The 22,241-nt window shown below is 34.8% G+C and overlaps 1 protein-coding gene across 2 annotated transcripts in view; it reads right to left on the bottom strand.

The window, feature by feature from the left end:
- The window catches only part of LOC135128994 (neurotrimin-like), a 263,914-nt gene that overhangs the window by 53,493 nt on the left and 188,180 nt on the right, over positions 1–22,241 (bottom strand). For both annotated transcript variants that reach the window (XM_064056078.1, XM_064056077.1), the window contains exons 5-6: positions 4,155–4,283; positions 3,969–4,106 (exon numbers count right to left, since the gene is read on the bottom strand). In XM_064056078.1, the coding sequence (XP_063912148.1) occupies positions 3,969–4,106; positions 4,155–4,283 (267 nt within the window). The remainder of the gene's footprint in view (positions 1–3,968; positions 4,107–4,154; positions 4,284–22,241) is intronic.

Below are 22,241 nucleotides of genomic sequence, written 5' to 3' on the forward strand. Positions count from 1 at the left end.
CAAATATGTGATTATACAACACTGACGTAAAATATACAGGATGTTTCTACATTTAGTATCTGGAAATTACGTATTTCATCGTGTGTTATTGGAAAATTCCCTTAATCTCGTCTAAAATCACTCACTTAGGGCTATCAATAACAATTATCTTTAAATATACATGGTGTTTCGTTTACAAATTAAACAAAAAAGTTGTGCTATTTGGTCTTTAAAAGGTTTTTTTTATAGTAGGTTTGTTAGGCTTTATCGTAATCGTAATAAAAAGACTTTAATGCTAATCTTAAAAAACTTGTAATCAAGAGGAAGCTTCTGAAATATAAAGTCAAAAATTTCATAAAATACAGGGTGATCCATTTGACCAACATACGAAATTGACAATTTGCTAATTTTATCACGCTCAGAAATAAATTAAAACTCAGTTGAGTTTTTCTTACACTTCTCAAGTGAAGTGTTTTATCCAAAATTCTAGACCTCCATTTTTAAATATGGAGACGTTGAGAAAATTTTAAATATGACCATTTTTATTATAGAAGGGCTAATATGATGAAGACTGTTGTTGAAAGAAATTATTATCTTCTTTTATAACAAGGATTCTAAATGTATAAAAATATATAGGGTGTGACATAAAAAAATACTTATAGCTGTTTTGTGAAACGTTCAAACGAAACTATTCCATATTTGAAATAATTGCCCAAAATTGTTTTCAATTATAAAAAATAATTGAGTTGCAAATATGTGATTATACAACACTGACGTAAAATATACAGGATGTTTCTACATTTAGTATCTGGAAATTACGTATTTCATCGTGTGTTATTGGAAAATTCCCTTAATCTCGTCTAAAATCACTCATTTTGGGCTATAAATAACAATTATTTTTAAATATACATGGTGTTTCGTTTACAAATTAAACAAAAAAGTTGTGGTATTTGGTCCTTAAAAGGATTTTTTTATAGTAGGTTTGTTAGGCTTTATCCTAATCCTAATAAAAAAACTGTTAATACTAATCTTAAAAAACCTGTAATGAAGAGGAAGCTTCTGAAATATAAAGTCAAAAATGTCATAAAATACAGGGTGATGCATTTGACCAACATACGAAATTGACAATTTGCGAATTTTATCGCGTTCAAAAATAAATTAAAACTCAGTTGGGTTTTTCTTACACTTCTCGAGCAAAGTGTTTTATCCAAAATTCTAGACCTCCTTTTTTAAATATGGAGACGTTGAGAAAATTTTAAATATGACCATTTTTAATATAGAAGGGCTAATATGATGAAGACTGTTGTTGAAAAAAAAATATTACCTTCTTTTATAACAAGGATTGTAATTGTATCAAAATATACAGGGTGTGACATAAAAAAATATAGCTGTTGTGTGGAACTTTCAAATCAAACACTTCTACGTTGGAAATAATTGTAAAAAATTGTTTTCAATTTAAATGAAGTTTGAATTAGATAACACTGACGTAAAATACACAGGGTGTTCCCAAGATTTAATGCCTGAAACTGGAGCACTTATTGTGAGTTATTGATAAAAATCGTTTAATGGGGTCTAATAAAACTCACTGAAGGCCATAATTTACAACTACTTGGAAATATATAAAGTATTTCATTGTCACTTGTCATCAACAGGAAGTTTGCTATATATAAACTGAAAAATGTCATAAAATGCAGGGTGTCCCATTTCAATAATATAAGAAATTGACAATTTGCAAATTTGCTCACCCGTATCAATAAATTAAAACACATTTGACTTTTCCCTTCATTTGTCAAGTAAAGTATTTTATGCAAAATTCTAGACCTCCATTTTTAAATATGGAGGCTTTAGGAAAATTTTAAATATGACTAGTTTTAATTTAGAACGGCTAATATAGTGAAGAGTTTTGTTGAAAAAAAATAATTATCTTCTCTTATCTAAAGATTCTAAATATATAAAAATATATAGGGTGTAACACAAAAAGCTATAGCTGTTGTGAGGAATTTTGAAACGAAACCCTTCTATGTTTGAAATATTTGTAGAAAATTGTTTTCCATTTAAATAAAGTTTAAATTTTTTAACACTGACATAAAGTGTACAGGATGTCACAACATTTGATGGCTGAAAATTACGCATTTATCGCTGGACATTGGAAAAAATCGTTTAATGGCGTCTAGCAGAGCTCGTACTTAGGGCTATTATTTAGAACTATTTTGAAATATATAAGGTGTTTTATTTACAAATTTCACACTAAAATGGTGTTGATTTAAATAGCATATACTATATATTTTACAGACAAATATTGTAGGAAAACTAAAAAAAGATTCGTAGATATCACATCAAAAAGTTATAAAATACGAGGTGTCTCATTTAAATAATATATACATATGAGAAATTGACAATCTGTGAATTTAGTCACAGATAAAATATAAATTAATACACCTTGAGTTTTTTCTTTGTGGATTCTAAATTTTTAAAAATATAAAGGGTGTGACAAAAAAATGTAGCCCTTGTGTTGAATTTTCAAACTAAATCCTTGTTTATTTGAAATCATTTTTTTATACTGTAGCCCTAAAGAGCTGTCTCAGACTGTATAAAAAAAAATTAATCATGCACCCCCAGACAGTTGGGACACCCTGTGTAATAAAAAATACATTAAAAAATGCATGTTTTAATTGAGTTGACGTTTTCTAAACAGTCGAAAAAACAAGGGTAGCAGATACAAAATTAATGGCCAGGAAAACGTATAAAACGGATTTAAAGTTCTTCCTGCGATCCAGCACAACATATAGCTAAAAACATTAATTAAAGAGTAGATAACAATATAAACTGAATACATTTTTAATATATAACGGGTGATCAAAAAGTTTTCAGATTAGAGTTGGCCATGGAAATGTTAGTCATGTCTTGACATTTGCAGTGTAATCAAAGACATGACAATATTTCCATGGCCAACTGTAATCTAAAAACTTTTTGATCCCCATTACGTGTGCAAAGGAAACAATTTAGCCGTAAATTGAGGGCCATTTTTTTATTAGAACCAGTATGTGGCCTACTGGTGAAAATGTCGATAGTATGCGATAAAACCGACTTTAATAGCACACTAAACAACATGCAAAGATGGCGTGAAAAGCGTAATAAAATTAGCCATTCCCTATTTAATGCCGCATACCACTCATACTATCATTCATGCAACGGATCACTGGCGATAGAATGGAGGGTAGGGTTTTACAGCATTGAGCAGTCTTCCGGGTAATGTTCCGGTCGTCAATAAAATGGCATAATTTTTACTGGCTTCGTCAAAAACACATAGTTTAGCGTAGTTAGGCAAAGTTATCAGTTTTACTGGAATACCTAAATCTGGTGTCACAAAAATTGACCAAGCGGTTTGTACGACCCTGTCTGGAGACACATAAAAGTTGTTCTGATAAAAAAAATGTGGTTCAAGTTTTTTTTTAAAATGCACATAAATATGAACCGTCTTTCTAGTGGCACAGGACGCGTTCGTGGATAAGATTTTCCCTGATCTAATAAAACAAAATATTTACGTTTATAAAAAATTATCGTGGGCCTACAATAAAAGAAAGTTTTGTGGGCGACCTCGTTCAAATATTTAGTCACATCTATTATCTTAGAAATATTGCGCGTGTGGCGTTTCCTCCGTGTGGTCGTCCCTTTATATCGAAGCTGATAAAATTATTATACCCCGGGAGGCGGAAATTAATGAGAAGTCACCGAGCTCGTTAATAAAAAAAAGTTATAAAAGTGGCGCGACAAACCTCGAAAATGAGAACAAAGCCGTCATCGTAATTAAAAAAAAGAGCCCGAAAGAGGAGACAATAACATAATAACGCGGGGGCGGCGTCGAACCCATAGGTGGCGGCCGATCGTGATCTAAGCTTTCGAGAGAACAGCGGTCAACCTGCGCCGGAGCTTATCTAAAAAGCAACACGTTTTCCTTTTACACGGAGAAATAATAAAAAAGTACTAACTCTGTGGAACGATTTCGCCTTTATCAGTGGTCCAGTAGTTAATAGACTTCGGATAGGCCTCCGAGCGGCATTCGAGTGTTATCTGCTGTCCTTCGTAAGCTCCGACGAGCTGATTCTGGATCTCCATCATTGGGGCAACTGGAAAAGAGCGGATGAGAATGAGCCATGGACGGGCGAAACGCTTACAATGCACGATGAGCATGATGCGTTTGCTGACAGATGGAGGAATCCCGTTGGAAGCGATGCACAGGTAAGGCCCCATTTGTTGCCTGCTCACCCCAGAAATGTTCAGGACCGGGCCGTCGATGCTGGCCACTAAAAACACAAAAGAGGGACAAAGTAAATTTTTCGTGTTTGCGAATCATCCGCGTGTTGACCTAAGTTATCGCGGATTTTACGCCCCTGCAGCCGCTGTAAATTCTGTTTAATGATCAGATTCGACCCGAATTTCCGACTTTTAATTCTCGGAAGCGCGGCACAATTCACAGCTCAGGTGCTGGATGCTTTCATGCGCTACTAGCTGAAGTTTTAAAATTGAAACTTGGGAGAAAATGACGTTTTGCACTTGTTGGCAGTTCGGTTATTAACGTGTTAAGGTCGACGAGATCAACGACTTCGTCTCGGCACCTAGTCGTCGTTTTGCTTTTTTAAGAATCTGGCACGAACTTCTCCAACTTTGTATAAAGAATATTTAATGGTACGTTTTTAACTTCGACGGTAACAACGACAAGTTCTAACTTCGGAAGTGACGAAATTTACCTGATTTGTTATTTGGTTTGTATAGATCTCTTTGAGCTTTCCGTTAAATCGCCTGATTCAGCGCTGAGAATAAATTACTTTATTATAGGCAACAAATATGCACCAGGACTTCAAAAGCGTTGGATTTTATTATCCTGTCTGATAGTTACAGCCGCTAATGAAACCCCGATAACGTGAAGCAAAAAAAAACAAGCAAAAAATAAAAGAATAAAATCGATGAGAAACAAACAAAACTGTATCGATTTTCAAGGTCGAGCGTGTCGCTATTCAAATGAATAGCTTATATCCTCAACCATAAAAATAATGAAAAGTTCATTTTTAACGAAAAATCACATGAAGCCTTAAATTCTTCACTTCTCTACGCTCTTTATCGTGAATTCGGAACTAGTTTCCCAAGATTGAGCCAATTTTGAGAAGTGTGCTACAACCCGATTAAAATTTTACAACAAAAGTTACTTTAGCTACTTATGTTAATATAGTCCAAGTTCACCAAGCTTAATTAACATATGTGAAATCACAATAAAGCTCTACCTCTCTCCAGTATTTTTTATTTTTATTTTAATTTAACTTCAACACGAAGTTGTCATGTCGCAGTTAAGAATGACAACCTTTTTACGAATTTTAGTGCGAGCAGCGACAACAATAATAGTTTTTTTTTGATATTATGGGTCACCACATAGTGCTTTCTAGTAGCAATATTATTTTTTTAAATCAGGCCGAATATGAATTTCTAGATACATTCGAAATGTAAAATAGTCTAGGACGAGTTGTATTAATGAGGACTCATAATTCCAGTTGCCCTTTCATTGGCTAAAAATATTAATTAATTAATTAATCATTGCTTACGTGAGAAGATATTTATAAAATAACTGGAAAGCTGAATATAGTAAACTTTAAAAAAAGAGAAATCAATAATTACCGATTAGTTTCCTTAGTCCTTACAATAGAGGAAATATTTGAGACAGTAATAAAAAAAAATCGTCGAAGTTTATTTCGACAGAACTTCCTCCCACTGAAGTTATATAATTAGTTTTTGCGATTTTTCTTTTGTGATAATCTCGATAAAGTGAAAACCAGTGGCGTAAATAACACCCCCTCAGGCCTTGCGCGCGTAAGTATAAAATATATCTAAAGCAGATAACCTACGGGGAAAATGTCCTCTCAACAGTAATAAACATTCTTAATTTCTAGTGTTTATGCTTACAGTTCGAAATAATTCGTCTATAAGCACGTTCAGGCTAAAAACATCAGCGGCCACATGTATTTGTAGTACAAGAAAATGGAATTTGATTGATTTTGTCTCGTTAAAACAGAGGAGAGGACTTATCAATTAATTAAGCTTTGATGAGTTGTTATTATAATAACTATTATTATTTTAAAATTATTAAATATAGTCGGGTGCAATATTACCGTAATTTTCGATCAAATTAGATGAACTCTCCTTGATTTAATTAAAAAAAAACTTGTAATTTCGGATATTATTGTCTGTCTAATAGAAATCAGGACAGACGGCAGACAGACAAACTGACGAAAACGGATGACTATTTTTCCATACCCTTAACGTTAATGATTTTTTTTAACAAATGTGTTGTGTTCAAGCCATTCTATATGTGACCTTGTAATATGTAAGTACCTTTATGTACTATTTTATCGAAAAATCCACTGTTTGCTTATAAAAGACTTCCTAACAAAAACTTAAACTTAGCCCCGCCCACCCACCCGTTCTCTCATTGGTTTCATGTGAAATAAGAAATAAATTTTATAGCAAATAATATAACAAAAAATTACAATTAGCACTTTTTTTCTTTTTTAACAGCCTACATTCTATTAGTTCCCATTCCTAATCTACAGAAGAACATATAATTAACACCACCCACTCCGTTTCCGTGATTACTTTTATTTGATTGATTTTATCTGGTCCGAATGAACGGTGGAACTTCGTGAACAGAAATAAAATCGTTAGATTTTGCCTTTTTTCCTTAATGTTCATTCTTTTTTTCATAACTAAACACTTACATGTTTGAAATGGTAAATTTTTGTAAAAAAATATCGATTTTGCAGTTAAGGTCTTCCCCCGCTCTGATAACGAATGACACATTCATCACAAATAAAATCAGAGCGGATGGGTTGGGCTTGGCCTTTTTTTTTCTTTGAACAACACCATTACTTAAGAACATGATCCACATGGTAATTTCTTAGAGAGAAACGAGATTTGCAATTAAGCTCCACCCCCTGACACACGACGAATAATAAAATATCATCACAATTGAGATAAAGTGGGTGGGCGGGGCCTAGATTTTGCCTTTTATTGTACGTTTTTCTTTTCATAATAAAATACTTAAAACATGTTTAAAATGGTAAATTTTTGCAGAGAAATATCGATTTTGCAGTGAAGCTCCCCCCCCCCCGTGATAACGCATGAAAAAATTAAAAAAAAATTTTTTTTAACAACATGATTATTTAACAACATCTTTCACGTAGTAATTTTGGAAAATGGCATGTCCTCTAAGAAAATAGAGGGCGGGTGGGCGGGGTTAGTACTTGCTATGATAAGACTAATTTTGGCATATATAGGGTCGTTATAATATATGGAAACGGTTAAATATCTTGAGAACCAGTTGTACAAATCAACTAAAAGTAGGTTATGGAATATAAGAAGTTGTGCTCTAATCGTCAAAAAAAAATATTTGAAATAAGAATGAATAAAGAAAGATAGATGACATAGTTGCTTTTGAAAATATCTTTAATTTGATATGACATTTGATAAATAATAACCTAGGATTCCATTTTTTTGATAAACTTTTGTTTTTACTAGAGTTTATTTTTTTAAGCCAACTGAAAATCCACGTTCGAAAAAAGGGAATATGTCTTGAGGCTTCGGATGAAAAAGAAGTGCTGTGGCTGTTTCTCCAAAGTGAGAGCTACTTTTGAAGTGCCGAACCCCAGCTGAAAGAACCGACCACCGGAAGTACCGATTTCCCGTTCCAGGTTCGTCGTCCCCAGGTCCAAGAGGAGCCCTTCCTGAAGAAAGTCTCGGTCCAGGAGGGAACGACCATACCGGGCGTTTTATTCTTTTTGTTTGTTCCCCAGGAGAGAGATCTGGCGCCCGAGCGTCCACCGCTCCCGACCTAAGGCGCCACCCCTGGTGGCGTGAAAGTCCCCGCATAAGCCTAGGTCCGCTAGGCCTGTTTCTATTTCAGCGGCACTATTTGGGCCAAGGCTTAACACCGAGGCACGCCATCCCCTTGTGTTATCGGCGAAATTCCGGACCGTCACCGTCCATCCCACCAGATTTTCGTTGCAATCTTGACAAACTCTTCTTAAATACTTTCTGTACAATGATTTCTGAAGGTAAAGAAAGCTAACGTGAAACGTCAAAAACATGAAAGTAGCCTATTGCCCGATGGACTCAATTAAATTGAGTTTCATTTTCTTAAGCTTGGAAGTAAAAATATCAAGATGAAAATTGCAGAGGCGCAATTTTAAGAAAGGAAAATAAGGTAAGTCTAAAGTTATTTAGACAGGGCTTTATTTTATGGTAAACCTTATAAATTAAATAAATATAGATAATACCAGTCATAACGAAATGAAATATCTTTTAAAAACAATGACACTGTCACTGTAGTTATTTTTTCGTATCTCTCAAACCAAACAAGGAACGTGTGGGTGTTGCCAACATCAGAATGTACACAATTTATTTCATGGCCTACTGGAGGACGTTTCTTCGTTCATATAGTGTAAAATTTTATTATAAAATTTCGATTTTATTTTGGGAAAAATCTGAAAACCTAAGGTAAAAACTCAAGGGGGATTCATAAGTTACAACTACCGGACTTTATTGTTTTATAAAATTCCAGTGCCATTTGTCAAAAAAAGATATTGACATGACGTCATCAAATTGTTGGTAGGGATGACTAGATACATTTTGGTACTGTTTTACCATTATATCTATACGATATTCCTAACAAACATATAAAATATGACATTAATTTTTGAGAGAACAACTAAGGCAAGTACTAGCTCCGCCCACCCACCCTTTATTTTTTTAGAAGAACAGGTCATCTGCCAAATCAGTCTTATCTTGGCAAGTACTAGCCCCGCCCACCCACCCTTTATTTTCTTGGAAGAGCGGGTCATCTGCCAAATTCAGTCTTATCTTGGCAAGTACTAGCCCCACCCACCCACCTTTACTTTTTTAGAGGATATGTCATTTGGCATAATCAATCTTACCTTAGCAAGTACTAGCCACGCCCACCCACCCTTTATTTTCTTGAAAGAGCGGATTATCTGCCAAATTCAGTCTTATCTTAGCAAGTACTAGCCCCACCCACCCACCCTTATTTTTTTAGAGGAAATGTCACTTGCCAAAATCAGTCTAATCTTAGCAAGTATATAGAGAGACTAGAAAATTGACTAAATATTTTTGATCTAATCAATAAATAAACTACTTCATTCACTAATTTTTTGAAACATCCTGTGTACAAAATTCTAAAAATAACAGTAACTGCACATATTAAAGCATGCTAATTTCTACAATTCAAATGAGATTGTCTTTGTAAAATTTTGAAACGACGTTATTAAAGGGATTCTACAGGACAAATTTAACACGTGGGCAAAATTTCAGTTATCGAGTTTGCAGTTTCTAAAACAACAATCAACAGTTTTTGTTGTACAATTTTCAATATTTTTTCAGTTACATGAGTATGTTTAACAATTAGCATTGATAATAATTAAACTAGAAGTAGTGAAACATTTGGTTCTTATACTTTAAACAGTATTTTCTCATTAAATTTTTGATGAGGAAGAACAGACAAATTTTACTAACTACACGATAATCTCACACTAAAACCATAATTTTACAATAATCTGTTCAGTAATTACCAAAATTAATTGTTTAGTGAAATTATCAACGCACTGACGACAGACACACAGACGACATTCTAACGGAAAAGGAAGACCTACTTTCCTACATTCTAGGAGGTATAAAACGTCTAGAAAAGATGAAATTGATAATTTAGTGAACAATGTCGAATTAGACTTAACAAATGTGTCCGATATGGTTCGTTGTAAGTAATAAATTACTAAACTATTATCTTTGCCCGACAACCAGACTTAAATTAATAACGTCATATCTTTGCGATAGGACACAGTGTTCCTAATAATACTACTTCTTTCACAAAGAATATTCTTGGTAAAGTGCCTCAAGGGTTAGTCCTGGAGTTCTTTTAGTTATTGATTTTCACAGATAACTTGCAAATTAGTCTTAATAAGGTAAGGAAAATTAGTTTGGAAACTAGTTTCATGTAAATACATTCCTCGTAAAACAACGACAACTTTAAAGTAATCTGAAGTTTTTATTTCCTGAGCGTAAGCCAAACTCATCTGACTAATTTTTTTCTACGTTTCATGACCCCAAGTGTACGAAAAAGTAGGTCTTCCATTTCCGTCTGTTTGTCCATCGTTTTTCTGTGTCGCTTTCTATTAGACAAATACTCTCCAAAATCACCAGAGCGATATACGTCAAAAAATAAAATAATATATAAAAATATACTTGTTGTTTATGAGTCAGCCTTGATTTTTAATCACAATTACTTAACAAAAATGTTTCTGCAATATTTGCTTTTTCAAACTTCTCTCTACGTACGTAATTTTCCCTTTCCTATCAAACTCTGCCCCCTTTCACGCTTTCAATTAACCGCTTCAGATCCATTGACAATTTGTTATCGACTTTTGATGATTCTCTAAATTGTCCTAATCACCTATGACTGTGTATGGACTCCAACTGTTTCCAAGCTCCCTCAATACATTTATCCACCCCTAGTGTTTGTCCTCTGCATACTCGTAACGAATTGTTGTGTAACAGCGATGAAAGACCTTAGAGAATACGTTATCGAACGTTTTAAATCTTAAAGTTAACTTGAAGCAAAACAACGTTTTTAATATCGGAGATACTCAAAGAAAAATTCTCTCAATGTCTGAAAACGACTGAAACTGCGTGCGACTCGTCCCTCACTGATTATATTTTATTCTTAATAAGACTGTTCTAATAAAATTACGCAGACGAGTGAAGAAGGGTTGTTATTTCGGAAAAATGTAATTACGTATTTTGATGGCCTCTCATTATTTGTGTTCTTTGAGACATCAAACTCTTAGTTTACGAACGAAAAATTCGGATTGGAGTCTGTGGAAGTTTTGCGCATAAGTTAAACTATTACCTCGCAGTGTGTCCATCTGTCATCATTCGGTCCCCGCGGACGTTTTATTAGCGGGCAAAGCCGCATCTGACTGAGATAAATTCCCGTTCGATATGATTTCTACGTAAGCTTCCGTAACAGAGCAAGAATGATGGAAATTAATTATTCATTTGAGACTGAACATAAAGAATGGTTCTTTTTTTGTTTGCGAACGACGCAAATCAATGGCAGAGTGTCTTCCGAATTTCGAGCGGCACACTCCGTCACGTTTTTCCCCGTCATTTACCGTGACTCCTAAATACTTGCATTATGCCTCTCCCGAATTTACATATTTTTATTACGAGTTTTCGATAAACTCTGCGTGACAATCGCAGTTTTCGCGCATTTTTCTCACCTGAATTTCATTCGCTCGACTCTGGGTATTTTCGACAATAGCAACTGTATTCCGAACTCAGGCAATTTCGGAAATTTCACACCCAATACACCGCACTTGAGATTAATATCTCGATTGGTACACACCCAGAAAGCTGAGCAGATAACGAGGAAATTCATTTTTCAGGGCCGTTTTCAATTTCTGTATTATACATATTGAACTTTACAGCGAGGTGGAAGCGCTGCCGAATTTGGCAGCCACCCTACCGAGAACTTTCATTAATTAGTAATTGCGTGAAAATAACACGCATGCCTTTATGCTTTCATAATCATAACCAACAAGGTAACAGATAGCAGCTGGTTAGCGGTTAGTCAATCGATTAAGCAGGGAGGTATGCACCAGAGCGCTTTGAAACCGCTGCAATCCACACGATGTGCTTTCTGCGCTGCAAGCGCAGGTGGAGCTCCGGGAGCTTTGGCGGAAAACCTACGTACAATAGAACAGCTTTTCATAAAACACGTCCATATTTTCCACATTTTCCGGCTTTTATTTTTTGCAATTGCCGTGATATGTACAACACCAGGAAGCTAATTTCTCCGTTCTGCGAAGGCGGAATATTTGGGATTGTTAAATCTGTGCAGAAAGCGAATGTTCACATTTATAACTGGCGATTGATGACAGACAGGCAGTAAAAAGAGATATGGTGGGTTTTGACTACTATAAACTGACGCATATCGGAAAGTATTGAAATTACGTTTCTACTGGTAATTCAGTGACCATTTTAGATAGTCACTGATCATTTCTAAAGTTAAAATATGTTAATATGAAAACTTAACACATTCGAGTAGTCAAACAATATAGTGGCAAAACGGTTAAACGTAGAAGACAGGGTGATGGCGAATTATATACAATACTAATTGTAACCACGGCATCACGCATATTTAATAAATTAATTGTAGTTGAAACTAATGTACGTTCGTTTCAAGATGAAATGATTGAACTGAAAAAAATCATGTGTTCCCCAGAAAACACTTCACGTATTCGTTGTTTACATTCCTGCAAATCTATCAGTTGCTGACTTCGAGTCTTTTTTCGACGGCGTCTAGTGTTCTTAAATTTTGTGCAGAACACAATGACTCTAAAACTGTTACTAAATAAATTTTCAAGTTTTTCAAATTTAAGGCAGTGTAATGCAGTCTTAAATAATACAAATTGCCTCTTAGTCTTGGTGTTTACTAATCTACCCAGTTGTAAATTATCTGAAGAAGCTCTTCCCTTGGTCATGGAAGATAAATACTATCCTTGCTTCAATATTGAATCGCACATAACTCAGGTTTCTCAAGATCCATTACATGTTTGTTGCTGACATTGACAAAATCCCTTCGTTTCTTGCGAAGGATTATTCCGCTATACTTGTCAAACCCTTTATTATATCTTCCAACTTTCTCTTCCTTTAGCAACTCTTTTTCTATTAGATGATGCAGGATATATACATTGTCCATAGCCCCTCTACCTCTTCTAAATCCCGCTTGACTTTCCGGTAATATACTCTTTTCGTTCATCTCTGTCACCAACCTTTCATTTAACACCATTGCGTTTATATGCCGTATTTGGGAGTTATTCCCCGATAATTCTCTACTTTTTCTTTACTACCCTTTTTATGAATTGGGCATATTTGCCCTACTCTCCATTCCCTGGGAAAACCTTTACCCGTCCACACATCATTCATTAACTCGCTCAATCTTTCAATCATCCCATCCGTCCCAAATATCCACACTTCGTTTACCAACCCATCTCTCCCCGGTGCTTTTCCTGTTTTCAGTTTTCCTACTTGTTTTCCTACTTCCTCTACTCGAATCTCAGCCTCCCTTTCTCTACCACCAATCCCGGTTTTACTATCTTGCACTATAATTCTCTCTTCCTTTCGATTCAACAGTTCCATAAAATGTTTCTTCCACTGTATTATAGGTATGTCTTCACTAATCGTGATTTTGTTCCTCCGTTCTTTATTTATATACTGCCATGCCTCTTGCTGAGTTCTTACGGCTTTAATTTTTTCTTCTTCTTCTTGCTGTATCTCTTCTTTCTTTTCTTTGCATCGATTTCTATAATTATTTTTTGCTTGTCAGTACTCTTCTTTTATACTTTTTCCCTTTTTCCACCTTCCTAAACATTTCCTTGCTTCTGTTTTTAAATCTCATGCATCTGCTATCCCACCATCTGTTTCTCTTTTCTAAATTTCTCGTTACAATTTCTTTTCTTATGGCTGCTGTTTCAATTTCTCTTTTTGATTCTTCCATTTTATTTTCAGTTTCTTTTTCTTTAAATTCCACTTCCAACATTTTTTTTAATAATGCTCAATTCCTTTTTCATTCCATACCCATATCTTCTTCTCTTTTCCTACTTCATTCCTTAAGCATCCGCTCCATCTACTTATGCCCCTCACTTTTACTTCTAGTGGCATGCGATGATTGGAGTCACTCTTTCTCCTATCTTGAATGTTTCTACCTCTTCTTCTGCTAATCCATTTACTATTACGTAGTCTATTACCGATTCCCCTCTTTTACCTATCCAGGTAAATTCCCCCTCCTCGTCCCCTTCCTTAACCCCATTCAAGACTTCCCAACCACTTTCTTTAATTAATTCCCGTAGCAATTTTCCGTCTTTGTTTTCTACTTTATCTTTCGATTTTCGTGTGTTTTCCCCGTCTTCTTCCCTGCTTTTGTTCCCTATTCTGGCATTAAAATCGCCTCCTAACAGTAGGAATTCTTCTTCGGACTCTTCGATTTTTTCTTGTATTTCTTGTTTCGTGTTTCTCATTCCTCTAATATATATTGTGCAGATTCTCCATCTTTTTTTATTTACAGTCAGTTTTCTTTCAACTATGCCTTCCATTTCTATTGCCCCCTCTTCTATTTCTTTTATATCTTTCTTCACTCCTGTTATGATTCCACCTTTTGCTCTACCCTTGCGTTTTTCTTTTTTTGCCCCTTGCAATTTCTATTGAAATTCCTTTGACAACACGTCTTTCAGTATCCATGTTTCTGTTAGTCCCACAAAAACAAAATTTTTCACGTAGTCCCAAAATAAATTATCTTTCTTTTTCAAACCCGCAATATTCCAAAAGAGTAATTTTAAACCACGTTTATCTTCCCCATTTTTCTTTCCCATTCCCCTATTATGTACAAAATCTACATTCTTAAACCTAAAGTCTTTATTTGTCCCATCATTACTCCCCTCCCCTTTGTGTTTCTTTCTTCAGTTAGTGGTGACTTGATTTGAGAAATTTTTCTTCTAATTTTCCTTTATTTTCATTCCATGTATACCTTTTTGTCCCCTACTTCCAGCTTCTTATAACCCACCCTTGTTGTGTATCTTTTTTTTCTTTCCTCTTTAGCTACCTCCCTAATTCCTTTTTGAATTTTTTCCTCTTGTACTGTTCAATCATTATCAATATATATTCTCTTTCCTCTCAGATTATTTTATTCTTCATCACCTCTTGTTTTTCCTCCCAAAGCGCCTTAACCAGTATTTTCTTGCTTTCCTCTTTCCCTATAATTATTGTTTCCAACACTTTTACTTCTACCTCAATTTCTTTTTTTCAAAAATACCTCTACTTCTTTTGCAACTGTTTTTTCCCGTATTTCCATACCCGTAATTATGAAATTCTTTCTTCTTTCTTGCCTCTCTTTTTTTTTCAACTTCTTCTCTAAATTATTGATTCTTTCTTCGAAGCTTCTCTCCTTTTCTTTCCATTCTTCTCTTTCTCTTTCCAGTATTCCATTTATTGTCTGTAATTCTTTTTTTACACCTTGTATTTTCTTCTCTCTGTTGTTTCATTTTTTCCATTAGTTGCTTCATCATTTCCATCAACGGCTCTTGTCCTTGCTTTACTTGTTCTCTTTCTTCCATTTTCAATGTTCGTCTTCGTGCTATCATTTCGAAGCTTCTCCATAACGGTGCAGTATATTTATTTTTGTATGTTATTAAAAAATAAATGCGCTTTTATGATGATTAAAAAACGGAGTCATTCATTATTAGATTATTACCGTATTACTAAACCGCTGATACTTTTCGCTGAAAAACCACTGGATTTTTGCTGTATAAAACAAATAAAGCCAATTTTGGGTTTTTGATAAAATTAATGATCTTCTCTAGGAATAAAGTCAGATCAAATTTTTGGGAAGGCGTTACATGAAGTGGGTTTTGATCAAATTTGGGCATCTTGACCGAAGTGAGCCGAGCATGCGCGTCAATTCAAATTTTTCCGCCAAAATGTGCAGAACCCCTTTTCATAGCAATCAGTCCAGTAGTTTTGGAGAGGAGAAACTAGACATACTTTTCCTATTCTAAGATCTATAAAAAGTCGGTAAAGTTAAAGAGTTTGTTTCTAGAACAAGATCAAGTATTTCATCAAGTTGTCAAAAAGTTGAACAAAAAACGTTTGAAACTAATAAATAAATCAAAAACATAACTTGGAAATATCGAGTTACTCTTAATTGCGATTTTTTTGTCCAGTTGGCAACATATTTAAAAGTTCAAGATGGCGTACGTGATTGACAATTTGACATTTATGACAGCAAGTCAGTAGCTGCCATTTTCTCAACACGTTTGTTAACATTTTCCAAAGAGAATGTACAAAAAATAATCGGAAAAAACTCATCTAGTAGGCCCTACAATGTATTTTTAAAGTACTGATGTTGGCATTACGTCTATTTGACACTAACTGTCTAACTCTTCATTTACCAACATCATTATTTTAAAAATAAATCACAATTATTGTTTGTGATTTATTTGTCACGTTGGCAACATATTTAAAATTTTGTGATGGCATACCTGACTGTGAAAATGAAATTTGAGGCACCAGGGTCCTGTCAAAGTTGACAATTGTGAAGTGACATATTAACATTGCTGCCAATAATTCAGAACTACCAACCCAAAAAGAGTCACCCGGTATTTCAGAACATCATTGAGACGTTGAGTTTCGCCAGAATTGAACACATATTTTTTTCTACTTATTTTATTTCACTTGGTAATTTTTCGTAGAAAAATAAATATTTTGCAATTAAGCGCCGTCCCTCGGCTTACGACGAATAAAAAAAATCATCAGAATTGAGATAGGGTGGGTGGGCGGGGCTTATATTTTGTTTTTTTTTTAATGTACACAGCCACCTTTTCATAATTTTCCATTTTAAACATGTTGCAAATTTCATGTTATAAAAAGAAGCGTAGGCATGTTAAAGCAAAAAGGAAAAATGTAAGCCCGCCCACCCACCCTGTCTCAATTGTGATGATTTTTTTTTATTCGCCGTGAACAAAGAAAGCGGAGCTTAACTGCAAAATTGTTATTTCTTTACAAGAAATTAAAAACATGTTTTTCAGTATCGGGTTGTTCAAAGAATACTACTGTATTAAAAAAAAAGAACGAAAATATAAACCCCACCCACCCACCCCATCTCAATTGTGATGATTTTTTTATTCTTAGAAACTTAAAACACGTTTAAAATTGTAAATTTTTCAGGTAGGGGTGGGGTTTAATCTTTGGCTTTAATTTTTTGTTAATATACATAGCATTTTTTGAATAATACGATCCTCAAAATCATGTTTTTAATTTCTCCTAGCGAAATAAGGATTTTGCAGGTAACCTCTGCCCCCTTGGCTTACGACGAACAAAAAAATCATTACAATTGAGATAGGGCGGGTGGACGGGGCTTATATTTTCCCCTTTCTCTTCAGATTCATCGTAGTTTTTTCAGAAGAAGAAACTTGAAATATGTTTAAAATGGTAAATTCTTGTAGACAAATATGGATCTTGCCATTAAGCTCCCCCCCTCGACCTGACAACGAATGAAAAACTCATCACAATTGAGAATTGACATCAAAAATTTGGTTTAATCATGAATATTCAGCCGGTATTTCAGAACATCATTGAGACATTGGGTGTCGCCAGAATTGAAGACATTTTTTTTTATTTCAAGTTTAGATTCCCTTTTCTGCCTTTAAAACCGGGTGACTCTGTATGTTTGTGATTTATTCGTCAGGTTGGCAATACATTTAAAATTTTGTATACCTGACTGTCAAAATGAAATTTAAGGCGCCAGGGCTCCTGTCAAAGTTGACAACTGTGAAGTGACATATGTGTTAACATTGCTGACAATAATTCAGAATTACCAACCCAAAAATTTGCCTTCATCATTAACAGACACCCGCTATTTCAGAACATCATTGAGTTTCACCAGAATTGAACACATATTTTTTTTACACATTTCGCATGGTAATTTCTCGTAGAAAAATAACTATTTTACAATTAAGTTTCGTCCCCCGGCTTACGACGCATAAAAAAAAATCATCAGAATTAAGATAGAGCGGGTAGGTGGGGCTTATATTTTGTCTTTTTTTTTTTTCTTAATATACATAGCCAACTTTTCACAACAAGAAACTTAAAATATGGTTAAAATGATACATTTTTGCAAGGAAATATGAATTTTTGCAACCATGGGGCGGAGCCTAATTGCCACATCGATATTTCCTTATACAAATTTTCCATTTTAAATATGTTATAGGTTTCATCATGTGAAAAGAAGTCTACATCATATTAAAACAAAAAGACAAAGTGTAAACCCGCCCACCCGTCTTGTCTCAATTGTGATAACTTTTTTTTTATTAGCCGTGAACCAGGCGAGCGGAGCTTAACTGCAAAATACTTATTTTTTACAAGAAATTAAAAACATGTTTTTGAGTATCGGGTTGTTCAACGAATCCTATCTATATTAAGAAAAAAGAACGAAAATATATTACCCCGCCCACCCACCATCTCAATTGTAAGGAATGAAAATTTCATGACTATTTAGATCGGGTTAGGTATGGGTGGGGCTTAATGTTTGACCTTAATTTTTTCTTAATATACATAGCACTTTTTGAATAACACGATACGCAAAACCTTGTTTTTAATTTCTCGTAGAGAAGTAAGAATTTTGCAGTTAAGCTCCGCCCCCTTGGCTCACGACGAATAAAAAAAATCATCACAATTGAGATAGGGCGGGTGGGCGGGGCTTACATTTTCCCTTTTTTCTTAATATAAATAGTCGTCTTTTCACAACAAGAAACTTAAAACATGGTTCTTTACAAGAAATTACAAACATATTCTTGAGTGTCGGGTTGTTTCAAGAATACTATGTATATTAAAAAAAAGCGAAAATATAGAATATTAACAACTTTTCGACTAAATATTTCTTTTCTAGAATATCATCCAGACTTGGTGGATCCCTGATACTGACAGAAAACGAAATAGAAGCTATCGACCGTACAGAGATCGAGGTACTTTTTGTAGAAAATGTCTTCGAACGGACTGTCTAGTGTAAAACTTAAAAGACTTGATATCATCTTTATCAATGTATTGTTACGAAAGAACCCATACGCAGCCCCGGTACGACGCGTATTGGTACTAGTATGTACGGCTATGGAAGCGGAAGTCGCGATGGGCAACCCAGAATAACCTCGAAGCGGCGTTTTCGGTCCATCGAGAGGAAATAGATGCCACCGTCGGGAACGATGATTATTCAGTTAATGAATCGAGTTAACCGAAGACAGATTATTTTGTACATAATCGCTGCGTAAATTTGAGTTATTGAGAAATAGGTTGTTGAGTTTTACCCACGCCGATTTTAAATATCCGTTCAACGTAAGACTGGTGTAGGAAGTGAGATTTGAGATTAATATAACAGATTTTACGACGACTTTTGGGCAGATGGGACAAGAATTCTGAAGATACCTGTCGAGACGGAAGCTCAAGCTGGGAAAATGGAGGAAAAGATCATGCCTATGCTTACAAAAATGGATGAGAAAATGGACAAGATAATGGAAAAAATGGACGAGAAAATGGGCGCAAGAAATAAAGAAATAAAAGAAGAAATGGGCGCAGGAATTAAAAAAATTGACGAAAAAATGGACGCAAGAAATAAAGAAACGGGCGAAACAATGGACTCAAGATTAGACAAAACGAACGAAAAAATAAGCGCAAGAAGGGTAGAAATGAACGAAAAAATAGAAATGATGGACACAACAGACATCATCTGATACTAGCAACGATGACTCATTGTAGCTGACGGCGGCCGGAGAGGAACCTGGAAGCGGATATCGCGACGGCTGTTCGAGAACAAGCCTAGAAGTAGTGACGGAGACCTCCGACAAGGACCGAGCGGTTGTTTAAATGGGAACCACCGTCGGGAGCAGTTAGTGAAGTCTAGACAAAGGGAGTAGAGTCTAGTCAAATCCATTATTCAGTCGAGTCGAGTCCAACGAGTATCGAGAAAACCCTGTCAAGTTGCGCCGGAATGATTTTGTACCTAATCGCTCTGTAACTTGTCGTGTAAATCCGAGTTACTAAGAAATAAATTAAACCCCCATTCAACCTAACAATTTGCAATAATTAATCTAGGTCAGATAATTTAAAAAATGATAATTCAGCATACGGGATATGCGCAATTAGAAGAGTTATCTATACCTTCAGAAGACTTACCACTCCAGCACACGATTTTTCGTGTTGCAAAAGTTCTGTAAACTGAGAACGGTTTCAATAGCCAGCGTAAAACATTACATTTGATTCAGAAATTTCAGTAGCATGTAGCATAGGAATATTTGAATGTATAGCATATAAATTAACTGGAGAGCAGCTTTTGATGTAGGTGGATTAAAAAAATTGTGGAAAGCATCAACAATTACCTTAGGGTCAGTAAATTCTGGACATACATTAGGTAATTTATTTGGATTTGCAAAAGCTTTTGATGTACTCGTAGTAGACTACAGTATTGTCTCGCACAAGTTACACTTGTGTGTAACAAGTTATTAAGCTGGAAAAACTAATTTACACTATGATGAAAAACAGAACGAATATTTTATATGACGAATATTAGTCAAATTAGATTCCAGTTATTTGTGGTTTATTTAAGTAAACATCAACAGCATAATTAGGGTATGTAACAAGACCTGATGAAAATTTCGTTGACAAAAAATCTTAATATTAGAACCATAGTCTCATCTAGTAAAGGATACCGTTGCGTTTCAGGCGCATAATAAAGAAAGTTTCTAAAAATTCGAGCAGACACCTGAAACTCAAGAGTCCTATTACGCGTTAAGTGTTTGTTAATGAAATAGAAAAAACTGAAAAGAACTTTCATTATCCCACCTTTGAAGTGTTCAGATAGTTTGTAGCTGTTGATTAGGACAAGTCCTTTTAAATCTAATACACGACTTTGTAGTTAATCTGAAAAAAAAGCATGGAAATCTAGGAAATCTACTAAGTCGCTTGGTAACCAACGCTAGTAAGTTAGAGTTTTTTAAGAAAAGCTGATATTCTTTCGGTCCTTTTGGCTCGTCACTTATTTAAAGTTACGAACTGAGTATTACCAAAAGTATCTTCTAATACTTCAATTGTGCTACATTCTCTCATCCGAACACTCTATTTTATTTAACTAGGTGTGAGAACACTAGCACAGTCGAGGTCGAGCATCAGAAAATCGTTAACGTGTTTAATTATGCTACCTCTTCTCATCCGAACACTCCTCTTTAGAAACATAGACTGTTTTGTTATTTTCCTAGTATGCACTATTTTGACACGACGTGTTTCATTTACTCGCCATATAGGTCCTTCATTATTAATTTAATAATCAGGCAGAAGTACGTGATGAAATATGCAATTACCGCATTATATCTCCACAAAATAGCTTCCCAAATTTACGTTTCATCAAATTTCTTAACTACTACTGTTTCGACACTGGAGTTGTGGTAAGTTGTCATTATTTGACGTTTCGCGCTGTAATTAATTCCTCTAGACGTCTCTAATATCAAACGCCCAACTACCGTCTGCAACTTTTATTACTGTTGTATTATACTGCACGACCTTGCCGTGGACGTTTATTAAATAAATATAAGTTGGCTTTTGAAATGTTGCTACCGTAGAAACGCTGCTTTGTGTTCTTTTTATTTTGAAAACCCTGCGATGTGGCTGTCTGAACGAAGCACTGAAATTACCGGTCAGTGTTATTACGGTGTTGTGCGACTTGATATATGGCTTTTTAAAATGAGTGAGCTTTCTTTAATTACATGCATTACATGTTAATTTTTGAATTCAATACCAAGGTTCATGTTTCAGTGAGTTATACAGTAAGGCCAAATTTTTTGTGTAATTGAGGTAAATTTTGGAAACATCGACCGATTGAAGCGTTTACTTTTATCAAATTTTGTTCATATTATTAAGTATCGGAAATGAAATTTGTTTGAAAATATTTTGTGCATTATGGATATACCATTAATCATGATGTTAAATCAGTTACAATTCAACATTATTTCGGAAACCCCTACAGCAAGTTTCTTTTTTTAACCGGTTGTAAATTCCAGTATTATGAATATTTTTCTCAATGTTGTTAAATTACGAGTGAAATTTGTAAAAAAGTTTAAAACATCGTGTAAAACATGTTGAAACTAAGTCGCACACAAAGGGAGAATTTGGGCGGACATAGAGGGATCAGATTAGATTAAGACTTCACGAAATTACTAGAAGCCAGCAAAAAATTTTGTTTTTTATGTCCTCATAATCCATTTAATCCTCCTGTTGGTGCTAATTACTAAGCAAGTTATATCTCTGAAGATTATTTTGGCTAAATATTACTTGTTGAAAATTTCCACGAAAAAGTGACGTTATAATTATAAAGCATACAAACAGTATATTAGTTAACTGAAGGCGAGGTGCGCTTTCACACCCTACACCACGTTAAAAATGGGTAAACTCTCCAGAATGTCCAAGTTTTGTGTCGTCTTCCTAGTTAGGTAAAGAAAGAGTGTTTGGATGAGCAGACGAGGTACAATTAAACAGGCCAAACGATTTTATGCTGTTCGACCTTCATTGTGCTGATCTTCTCATCGAATCATTCGCTTCCCAATCCCCACACC

Source organism: Zophobas morio, unplaced genomic scaffold, assembly GCF_036711695.1.
Source record: "Zophobas morio isolate AGI-343-1 ecotype UQ-CSIRO unplaced genomic scaffold, CSIRO_AGI_Zmor_V1 ptg000014l, whole genome shotgun sequence".
NCBI lineage: Eukaryota > Metazoa > Arthropoda > Insecta > Coleoptera > Tenebrionidae > Zophobas > Zophobas morio.